The 12,257-nt window shown below is 40.2% G+C and overlaps 1 protein-coding gene across 1 annotated transcript; it reads right to left on the reverse strand.

Annotated features, from left to right (window-relative positions):
• Positions 1–759: 759 nt before the first annotated feature.
• olfml1 (olfactomedin-like 1) lies at positions 760–10,895 on the reverse strand. Its single transcript, XM_083917086.1, has 8 exons — positions 10,368–10,895; positions 7,394–7,497; positions 6,959–7,149; positions 6,546–6,649; positions 5,681–5,872; positions 3,264–3,444; positions 1,419–1,578; positions 760–1,171 (listed from the first exon to the last, which is right to left on the reverse strand). Exons 1-8 carry the CDS (start codon positions 10,494–10,496, stop codon positions 1,015–1,017), a joined length of 1,218 nt encoding a protein of 405 aa, XP_083773212.1. The 5' UTR covers positions 10,497–10,895; the 3' UTR covers positions 760–1,014.
• Positions 10,896–12,257: the final 1,362 nt, after the last annotated feature.

Consider the following 12,257-nt stretch of genomic DNA (forward strand, 5'->3'; position numbering starts at 1 on the left):
ACCAGACTAATGTGCAATAGAACTAGTCTATAGTTGAGTTTAAATCACAGAGAGGAGGTGACAGGCTCTCCAAGGGATGCATTGTATAGTTTAATGATCACAGGCAGGAAAGATTTCCTGTGACTCTCTGTGGTGCAATGAATGAATTTTTACACAACATATAATGCAGAGCCGATGCTTGGTGTGATTTAGAAATGGTGTCATCGCGTAGTTTGTCCAGCACAGCGTGGTCAGCAATTGACTTTATTTACTTATCTATTTTATTTTATATTAATTCTTAATTTTCTCTTTGTTCATATCTATAATTGGTTGACTTTGTAATATATTGTAATGTATAATAATGTTAAAGATTCTTTAATAAAGTTATTTGTTTAGGAAAGCATACTTGCACAAACAGCATAGAAAAGGTAGATTTTCAGCCACCATAACGGTAATTGGCGAAATTTTCCCTCTAAAATCAGTATAACTCTCAAAAATCCCATATCAGTCGGGCCCTACACAGAACAAGAGAGTAGCCTCAGCGATTGGTTTATGGATTAGTAATGTACCAACTAAAGTTTGCCCGGAATATGTTTAAATATCAAATTTCAATTTAAGTGCAAAGACATCTCCTCCGTCTGGAGAGGAAAGTAAAAACACCTCTCTAGTGCAGAAAAATGTGCTCGGATAGAAGTCACGTTTTAGAGGACAGATACGAAACCATCATGTAAATCATTCATTGAGGCCAAGTTGAAATAAACATGAGAATTAAATGCTCTTTATTGTGGTGATACAAAAGTATAAAGCCTGCATAATGTATAAAATGCCTTTGGTTGGACTTAATCTTAATGTCTATAAGGATTCATTTAGACATTAAGATCTATAAGGTAGCATCCATTTCCAACAAAGGTTCATTATACTGAACAGCAGTGGATTATAAGATACTTAATCGATAAGTGATGTTTATTACATAATTTTGGATTCTTTTTGAAGTGATATCACACGTTTTAAAAGAAGAAACACTGTAGATGGTCTTCATTCTGCAGGGAGTTGGTCATTTCTGCGTGTCTCCACTTTGTATATTGTCTGGTAGCCGTCGTCCCAGGCATACAGCTGTTTGTCTCCGGGGTGGTAGTGGATGCTGCTGTGGCTGGTGTAGCGCTTTGGGAAGAACATTACAGGACTCTCATCACTGCAGAAAAGGGAAAATGTAGATTTTAATTTAGAAGTCCCTTCAGTTGTGAAACCTGGATGATGTGGATACAAAGTGTTCTTGTGTGAATCTGTATAAAAAGTTTGTTTAAAAATGATGTAACATTTAGATACCTGATTCTGTTTTCCTGAGTATACACATGTGGAAGGTTTATTAAAGAAATGCATGTTTGCGTCAATATCTAGACTATACTGTATCTCATTGGTCTGTTTGTGTGTAATCCAACCTGTGGATGGTGTCATGGATGTCGTAGAGACACTGTATGGTGGAGCGACCTCCATAGCGTGTATTGTAGACCACATAAAGGGTCCCACATATTAGGAAGGCTCCTTCAGCATCACGGCTTCTACACTGTGTATCCCAGGTATACTCTACTGCCAAACTTCCTGAGGTGAGAAACAAACAGACCAGGTCATGTTACTAATTTTTGCATGTAGTTAGTCAATTAAAACAATTTGAGCTACTGCTATTATATATACTATACTACTATTTGAAAATTATAAACAGAAATGGTCAGAAGACGCTTTGTGTAAACCAAAATTGAGAACGTACAATCTCCTTGACTTGGTATCGACATTTAGTCTTTCAGAGGCTGTAGCAGACTCGGATTTAGAAATATGGTAAAGATATATATATCATGAAACTGGATGATCTAAGAAATCAAACGATGTCAGACTAACTTGTCTGGAAGGAGGCTAAATAATGGTTGGTGGGGGAAAACTGAAATGGGCATTTTCAAAGGGTTCCTATGGGGCTTCTGATTAGCTCGGGGCTTTATGGTGAAAGCATTAAAACGTCTTTTTTAACCCTTATGCTGCTCAAATTAACACCAAACCTCTGCAGTAGCATGAGAAGAGTCCCTACACATTAAATGAAACACCAAGGGGCTCCTTCCTTTTGGATTGACTTTGGTAATCCACTTGAATGGACTTTACTATGAGAGGAGCTGGTACCGGAGCCAGTAGGTAAGTCTTTAAAACACTCTTTTAATAAACTCTGGGTTCACTAACTACGTTGTTAGTGCTTTGTTTTCTGTTTAAGGACTCTTCTCATGCTACTGCAGAGGTTTGGTGTAATTTTGAGCAGTGTTAGTGGTTAAAAAAGACCTTTTAATCCCTTCACTGTACTGCACCGTACTGTCTTGATGGCTTATTTGATTTATGGAAGTGTCAAAAAAAGACCATGGTCATGATGATTTTGATCAAGAATTACACTTTAAAGAGCTACGAAACATTCAGAACATTAATATAGCAGCAAATGCTATATAATATATAGTGGAGTAATGCCAAAATTGGTTAACCCCGAATGTGACCAGATGTCTGAGACAAAATCCGGGGACAATTTTGGTTTAGAGGCGTAAAAACCTCAAAAAAAATGACCAGTATTAAGTCAGTTTGATATTCAACATTCATTTGATATTCAGAATAAAAAACTATTATGCATTTAAACCATTTCATTGAATTATGTCAAACATAAACATAAAGACTAATGTTCCTCCTGTATCACAGGCTTGTTATTGAATAATGTATTTTTTATGATCTTTTGCAAGAAATAAAACTATTATGCTTCCTTAACTTTTGATCTACCGTAGGGATGTCAAACCACTTTTGCAACATAAAGACTAAAATTCTTAATGTATCACAAGGCTTGTTTTTGAATAATATATTTTTCTTCATGTTTTTTTATGATTTTCGACCTGGAGATGTCAAACCACTTGTGCAACGTAAAGACTAATATTTCTCATGTATCGCAAGGCTTGTTTTTGAATAATATATTTTTTATGATTTTTGTTAATGATTTTTTACAAAACTTAAATCTAGTATGCTTCCTCATCTTTTAACCTGGAAATTTTAAACCACTTTGGCCTGTGAGCAGTAGGGTGCGCAATTATACAGTTCGTTTGGTTAACATTTACGTTTTTTCTTTTTTTCCTATAGTCCATTTTCGGATCTTTCAGTCACAGTGAAAACTGGAGACATTTCCGGGGGCAGCAGTAGCCGGGGGCGGGTCACTGAAAACGGTGACTGTCCACGGAAACTGGGGACGTCCGTTCACCCTAGATATTCTCTACCTTTATCCAGTTTGGTGATGACCAGGTTTCCTCCATACTCAGGGTCAGCATGGATGACCCAGAGGCCGAGTTCATCCACAGCCAGGTCCAGGTAAGTGTTGGGGTTCAGACTGTAGACCGGTAGACGACCTGCTCCTGGTAACAATGTACTGTCCACCACTGTACCATTCAGCAGTTCTACCTTTATGTGATGGAAACATATTGAAATAAAGACATTCAGAAATGTTTTCATTGTAGTTTTGATTTCTATTCAGTTGTGTCAGACATGTTGCTAACCACAGAATCTGATGAGTACAAACAAGACAAGGGCCAAAACATGGTCCACACACCAATGCAGATGCTTTGAGCTACCTAAGATCAGGTTCAGGCACCTTTGCGTTCTCAAGGGTTTGCCACGCAAAGTAATGGTGAGCTGCAGTTACAGTAGTTGCTAGCATAGATAATAGCATGCTAACATGCACATACTTGCAGTGCGAACGTGGATTATTTTGCAGGTAATGTTTATCATCATTCACCATCTTAATTGAGCACGTTAGCTTGCAGTCATTTGCATTAAGCCAAAGTATAGCTGAGGCTAATGAGAATGTTATTAGTTTCACTGGTATTTGGTCAGTAATTTTGACCCGATCATGGTGCTAAATGAAAAGTTAAAGGATCATCAAAATTTAATGAAAATCCATCCAATTATCGATGAGATATTTTGAACAATCCTGATATATCCTGTTAGATAGGCTTTGTGGATTTGTATATATATTTTACATTCAATAGTACAGATGTTTTTGTCTGAAATCATGATTAAATAGTTTATTTTTACATTATTTATGTGTCGTTCCTAGAGTCTCCAAAAGTAGAATGGGAGGCAGAGCCTTCAGCTACCATGCTCCTCTCCTATGGAACCAACTCCCAAGTGTTATTCAGGAGGCAGACACTGTCCCCGTATTTAAGAGTACGCTCAAAACTTTCCTCTTTGATAAAGCTTACAGCTAGGGCTTACGAGCCCTCAGCTATGTTGTTATTTTTAAGATGATTTTTTTAAGACAGATGTCCTTTCTCCATAGAGCTGGGTCTGTCCCATGTTCCTGCCTGTTAAAGGGAAGGTTTCCGTTGCCACTGTACTCTATGGGGGAATTGTTGGGTGTATGTAAATCATAAATAAGTCATAGAGTGTGGTCTATACCTACTCTGTAAGTGTCCTGAGATAACTTTTGTGATGATTTATAAAAATAGGCACTATAAATAAAACTGAATTGAATTGAAGTTGAATTGTATTGTTTTCCATATGCCTCACCTTTCATTCTATCACTTGTGTCATGTGATTGCCTCCTATTGCTGTTTATCTGACTTTATTCCACGTTTCCCAAGAGCACCTGATACTTCTTTGAGTACTTTTAAAGGAAGCTAGTTACATAACCTGATTACTGTCTTTAAAAAGTAACTAGTTACGTTAAAGCGTTACCTACTCAGAAAAGTAACCTGATGCTCAACGCCATATCCCCTTCACAGCGCCTTATTAAAGAGATATTTTGCTGCTTTAAATACAGCTCTGTCATGGATCTATTTTATAAGAATGTAGTAATATATTTTTTTTTCTACCAGTGGCATCAACAACATCTGTTGTTTCTAAGGTTGCATACTGCACCAGACTTTACCAGAGGCATTTTTGCATCTATAAGTCATGTCTATTAAGACCGTCTCCTCTGTCTCAAATGCAAAAGAGTCACCCTCCGATGACAGGTGCTGTTGGCGGTAGTTCAGTGCTTCTTGCAGAGGAATACAATAGTAGCTTAAAAGTAATAGACTAGTTATTTGTAAATGTAACAAAATAAGTGATTACTTGAATTGCTAAACTAACTTATTATCTGACTCATTACAACAAAAAAGTAATCTGGGCACTTTAACACGTTACTTTGTAAAAAGTTACCCCCAACAGTGGCAACCAGTCATCTCTTCTTCTTTTAAGTACAGTTGTTTTACTGCACTTTTTCCCAGTAAACTTTATGTAGCAATTACATCTGCTTCAAAACACTTAGTACAGAGTACAGTATCTTTAGAAAAGTCAGCTCATTCCACAGGAACCAAGTGTTTACTTTGGCATTGTTAGCTCACTGACAGGAAATAGGGCAAAAATGAACTCCCAATGACTCAGCTCCTTTGAAATGTTCTGAAGTCATTATCCAGCCAAAAGCTGCACAGCAGATTTACTTGAGCACTGGTACAGAATTGCAATCGGCAGTCAGTAACAGTCAGTAACTATTCTGTTGCCAAGCAATGTGATCCTTCAACATGGCCATTAAATGAGCAAACTGTTTTATTTAATCACTTTTATATTTTGCAAATATATTACAAATTAACAAAGAAATGCCTTGGTGGGAAAGTCACATACACAGCATTAGGCCTTGAATACATCACTCACTCACCTTCAGTATCTGGTTGGGAGTGTCTGCCTTGTGGTAGTAAAGAAATCCATTGAAGACCACTTGACCTGTTCCCTGCCAGGAGAAAGGCAGCTGCACCATCCTAACTGGTGGTGTGGTTGTCCTCTCTGTGAAACTGTGCAGAGACACATACTCCTGCAGAGTGTTGTTACGAATTCCACTGAGCAGGTAGACCTGAGTTATGAGTAAAAATTGCATTGTGCAATTTAGCGTTGACATCCCATTTTACGATGAGATCATAGACTCATGGAAAAAAATGGACACAGCCTCTACGCTGAGGTCCGTTCTGTCAACGTGATCCAATCAAAAAGGTCTTTGATGTGATATTGCGGGGAGGGAGATACGTCCATCTGGCTGACGTTTAACTCTGAGGAGAAGTGAGGGTTAGCAGCTAGCTGTCACTCAAGAGGCTGTGTGACTAATTATTCATAAACTTTAACCTCCAATAAAATAAAAACAAAAAAAAAAATCACCCCCCTCAGTGTTGTCATGGAGATATGACCTAAACATACAGACTAGAATGTTTTTTTGAACCAGTCCTTAAACTGGTTTAATTATGCTGTGAAAACGGCCTGTTTAACATGGAGGTCAATGAGAAATTGCTGTATTATGAAACCTGCCACTCGGAGAACTGCAGTCTTAAATGTATTTTTCCCCTGCTGATGAATGTCATTGGGTGAATCATCCCAAACAAGTAAAAGTTACTTTCCTTTAATTTCCTTCCACCAGCAGCCCAACGCTGAGAGAAGGACAAGCACGGTCTGCTGCCCAGAAAGAAAAACAGCTGTCTCTCCACTCTAAACAGTCCATTCTTACTGCAATTATGTCATGTTTAAAGAGAGCAAACCTTAGCTGATCCTTCAGAGGGGTCCTTGAACCAGGAACCATAGGTGTCTCCTGCCTTCTTCACAATCTTGAGAGATTTGACTTGACTCAGGGCTGTGCTGCAGTCTGGGGATGTTGGAGAGGAGACTGTGAATGAACTCCTCCTGCTCTAATACATATTTACCACTAAAGGGATACATGCTGTAATTATTATCAGCACCACCCACCCACACACACACACACATGCACACACACACACACACCCACACACACACACACATGCACACACACACACACACACACACACACACGCACACACACACACACACACACACACACACACACACACACACACACACACACACACACACACACACACGCACACAAACACACACACACACACACACACACACACTGCACCCGCCAACTTCCTACCATTCTCCACTTTGATCTTGGCCTTCTTTGTCAGCTGGTCCAGTTCAGCGGCCTTTATCTGTTGTTCCAGCAGCGCCTCTTCCATCTCGATGTCAGTCTGAGTGGGAATCTTGTTCTCAAGATATTCCAACTCTCTCTCCACTCGGTCTACACGCACAGACACACTGTCCACATGGCTCTTCATCTCTGATCTACGGAGCAAAACAGTTTGATTCTCACATTTTTACCTTAAATGGATAGTTCAGCCTTTTTTTGAAGTGTGGTTGTATGAGGTACTTATCCATAGTCAGTGTATTACAGTAGGTGATGGTTAGCTCCTGTACGTCATACATTGATTGAACATACAACTCCACTTCAAAAAAGTGAACCCTCCCTTTAACTACTGCAGTTCATTAATGAAATCACATGATAAAGTAGTTTTTCAGACAAACCTACCTCAGAACACTGAGAGTGGACTGATACCCCCTCATTTCAGAGGATATGTCATAGGTCTTCTGGGTGACACTCACTGTCTGTTGCTCACATTGATTCAGACGCTCCTGATGTCATTGACACAGACAAAAAAGAGTTATGAATACAGGATTAATTGAATACAAAATGAAATCCTTACACATTTCAATGGACTCTTATCAATCCTTTAAATACAGTAATGAAAAAAAACCTACAATGTGTCCTACAATTTTCACAGCAGGGATTGGTAGCATGTAGTGCTTAACCTTATGTTTGATGATGCCAAGATGATTTCATTTTCGATTATCTAACAAATAGATTTACAGGAAGATGGAGGGGCACAGAGCCCGGGGCTGACTGTCCGTAGCGATCTGCAACTCAGTTATAGTTTTGGTGTCCTGAACCCAGTGTCAGTCAGACCCAGACTCAGATGAGGAATATGTTCACTAAAATAAAATAAGTATTATAGTGGTAAGTGTAGTTAGCATCTTTCATCAGTTTCTGTTGTGTGTTAGCTTGTTAGCTTGTAACTGTCAGAGGCTGACAGCTATGATGACAGTGTGTTTTCTCTCTGTACTGACAGTCCTCTCTGAGGTTTCCGGTTTCTTTGTCGGTGTCGTGTCAAAGTCGTTCCCCTGTCGTAAAATGTTTCACATATTCAACAGTGATTGGTTTGTGGTTTTTGACTGTCAATATCCTCATCATCTGTCATTTGTTCTGAAATAAAATGTCCAAGATGTTTTCCCTTTTAGCAGACAATAAGATTATTATCAGACAATTTAAATCAGGAAATGTTAGACATTTATAAATAAAACACATAACTGATTATTTTCTTTAAGAGTCAGTCCAATGTTTCGCTTTAAAACCAAACTGTTACCTGTAATCAATCTATCTAGCAGCATCCTTTCTACAATATTAGAATCAGAATCAGCTTTATTCACCATGTACTGTATGTGCCACCATTTTTTCTCCTCTGTGTACATAATACAGAAAAATACAAAAAACACAGAAAAATACAAAATAAAAATAAAGTATTTATGGGGAGATCAAGGAGCGACCTGGGGGCATACAGAGCTCTGTAACGCCTACCAGAGGGAAGAAGTTCAAACAGTTTGTGTGCAGGGTGTGAGGGCTCTGCAGTGATAATTTCTGCCCCTATCTTCACTCCTGACTGGTGTAGGTCCTGAATGGAGGGCAGGTCAGCCCTGATGATTTTTTTCTGCAGACCTGATTGCCTGTTGCAGTCTGTTCCTGTCCTGTATGGTGGCCAATCCAAACCAGACAGTTATTGATGTGCACAGGACAGACTGGATTATGGAGGTGTGAAAGATGATGAGCAGTTCCTGAAGCAGGTTGAACTTCTTCAGCTGTTGCAGCAAGTACAACCTCTGCTGGGCCTTTTTCCTGACTGAGTCTATGTGGGACTTCCTCTTGAGATCCCGGGCGATTGTGGTTCCCAGGAACTTAATGGAGTCCACAATTGACACAGTGCTGTTGAGGATGGTGAGGAGGGGTAAGGTGTGTGTGTTCCTCCCAACGTCTACTGTCATCTCCACAGTCTTGAGTGGGTTTAGCTCCAGACTGTTCTGACACCACCAGAGGATCAGCTGATCAACCTCACATTTGTAGGCGGCCTCATCACCGCCCCTGATGAGGCCAACTACTGTTGTGTCGCTAGCCATCTTTAGTAGTTTGGCGGACGGGTCCCCTGAGGAGCAGTCATTCATGTAAAGGGAGAAGAGCAGTGGGGAAAGAACACAACCCTGGTTGCTGATGAACCTGGAGCTGGAGGTGCTGGAGGTGATGCTCCACAGCCTCCCTTGCTGCCGGTGGAGGCCGGCACTGTGAGCTGTGAGAGTTTCTGGAAGGATGGTGTTGAATGCAGAGCTGAAGTCCACGAACAGGATCCTGGCGTAGGTCCCTGGGTGGTTGAGGTGATGGAGGATAAAGTGCAGTCCCATGTTGACTGTACCCTCCACCGACCTGTTTGCCAGGTAGGCAAACTTCAGAGGATCGAGCATGGGGCCTGTGATGAGCTTCAGGTGATTCAGCACCAGCCTCTCGAATGACCACAGACGTCAGGGCCACGGGTCTGTAGTCATTCAGCTCCGTGATGGTGGGTTTTCATGGGACCGGGATGATGGTGGAGCATTTGAAGCAGGAGGGGACTTCACACAGCTCCAGAAAAATATGACTTATGCTGATTAAAGCTATGGCCATGTAATTATCTGGCTGCCTACTTTGCCAGCTTTGTCCTTAATAACAGGCACTAACAGAACAGACAACACTGAGTCTGGAAACACGCCATGAATCATGAAACCTCTAAAACAAATAGCAAGAAGAGGAGCTTTCCTCGTATTGGCTTATTTAAGATGTTTAGCAGCAATATAATCGTTGATGATTGTTTCGAGCTCGGAGCACCTCATGTGACATAATCACCATTGAATCATTACTCTTAATATTGTCGACCCTACACAAATCGCTTTGGACACAGCTAAACAAGTACTATAATTCTGTCGTCAGCAATAGTGTCTGCTCTAGAAATTCCATCTACAATGCATGTTAGAGATGTTTGGCAGTCGTGAAGAACCCTCACTTCTTTCCAAAAATCAGTAGCATTATACTTTGCAGCTTCAGCTAATGTGAAAAGCTAATGTTAACTTTAGGTTGATAATGTAATATAATAGACACGTTAGCGTTTACTAGTCACATAAGCATTAGTTTTTAAAAGTAGCAGTACCCCAGTTTAATAATACTCTGTTACAAGTAAAAGTACTGCATACAAAACAAGCCCCCACCACAGCGATTTCTTGGTTGATCCAATACAGAAGTGCCAAAAACTGCAACCATCTTCATGTAAGGTGATGTATGACAGCTGTGAGAACTGAGGTCATAGTGCCCCGATGTCTCCTGACTGATCAAGTACCTGATGTCATATAGAAGTGCAGCGGGCACCTACCTCAATCTGAGACAGCCTCCTCTCCAGGTACTGGATGATAAAGGCATCCTGCGGGGAACCCTGGCTCTGAACCGGAGCCACAGTCAGATAGAGAGATAAGAGAAGAACATGGACCACTCGGCCTGACATTACTATCACTTCTGTCAACAAGTCACACCTAAATCGGCTGCTGCAGTAACAACTTCACTGTTTCTGTGTCTGAAAGGCCTTGTGATTGTCAATGAGACTGTTTTTTGAGGTACAACCCACTAAAACTTCCACAATGAGAATAGGCCAAAGGAAAAAAAAAAGACCAGTCCATATGGCTTCAGTCACAGTTAAAATCAGTATTGCCGTGTTTAAATAAATCCTTAATGGTCCTTTACTGGCTGAATATCCTGTTTTCCTCCGTTTTAGTCCTGTTAGAGTTGTAGCTCCAGAACTTTCTGTCTTGTTTCTCTAAACAGTTGTTGCTCCAGTTTATCTGGATCCAAGTGAATCTCAGCCACGGTCCCTCCCAATAACTCTCTCTCTGTCTGTGTCTCACCCTTCCCCTCTCTGGATTATGTGCAGGCTATTTGAGTTATGAGAGAGAGAAAAGAAAAAAAAGGGGTGGGGTGGGGGGGTTAGTGAGAACTAGAAAAAAAAACAAGCCAGTTCATACCCTAGTGTTAATCTTTCTTTTTGTTGTTGCAATACTATCCAGATGCTCCGACTGACACGTCCTCAGTTTGCACACAGAGCAGAAGCTATCTAATAAAGTTGTTAACTAGATTACAGCAATAGGATCAGCTCTACATCATCTTTTGTGACAAATACACACACAGTTGATAATATTTAAATCAGAACCTCCAAAACACACTAAATCTTCACAAGACACAAGTATTTTGTTATATTGCCAGACACAAAGGGTGTTTCCACTGGCAGGATTACAGGTTTCATTTTGACCTTGTATTATATAGCCACACAAGGCAATATTACATAGCTGCCTTGTAATTTATTTGCTCCTAATTTTGGGCTATAACGTAAAAAGCATGCTATTATCTAATATCACCATAACATCCCAACATAATTGTTATTTTGACTGAGGGACTAAAGTTAGAAAAAATATATTTTCATGCACAAAATGAACAGACAAGTATCACAAGTTTTAAAATTGTTGGCAGTGTGGTTGGTGGTCATATTGCCATTTGGTGTGAACCAGATGACATTCTCACTGATTAAGGTCCAAGAGTCGTCACTGCCATTACGGACCATTCCTGATTCACTGATGTTGGTTTAAGACTTTAGTCTCCATCTGGTGCTTTTTAAAGCCACCTGGGCCTTTTTTGTTATGACAGAAAACATCTGGTTGGCAGCTTTCCACACAGAGCTGGTACATATTTAACACAGAGCCTTGCTTAGAGCAGTAACTTCATGTGAACAAGATATGAATACTAAAGGATAAGACTCTAACATGCCAACATACATAGTCATACATATTGTGTTGCCATCTTTAGTATTTTTGCCAGGCCTCTGTACTATACTAGGATTCTACCATTAGATGGTGCCATATCATAAAAAGAATTCTACTCATACTGCAACACAGTACAATCTTTCAGGCGTGGGCTTATGGGCACCTGGCCTGTTTCAAGACAATATCAAGACAGAGTTCAAAAATTGTGACCCTATCATTTGAGTTCCACTACTGTTCAAAAAATTCTAGGCTACTGAGGTGAGGTTGTGGAAGACAGTTTCATGTCACAGGTCATGGCAAGACTAAGCACAGCAACAAACACAAGGTAGTTATACTGCATCAGCAAAGTCTCTCCAAACACAAATTCCAAAGCAGACTGGGGTTTCAAGATGTGCTGCTCAAACTTTTTGACAAAGAAATGGGCATCGTTGAGGATCGTAGTCGCAGTGATCAGC

Source organism: Echiichthys vipera (assembly GCF_963691815.1).
Source record: "Echiichthys vipera genome assembly, chromosome: 7".
In the NCBI taxonomy this organism is placed as follows: domain Eukaryota; kingdom Metazoa; phylum Chordata; class Actinopteri; order Perciformes; family Trachinidae; genus Echiichthys; species Echiichthys vipera.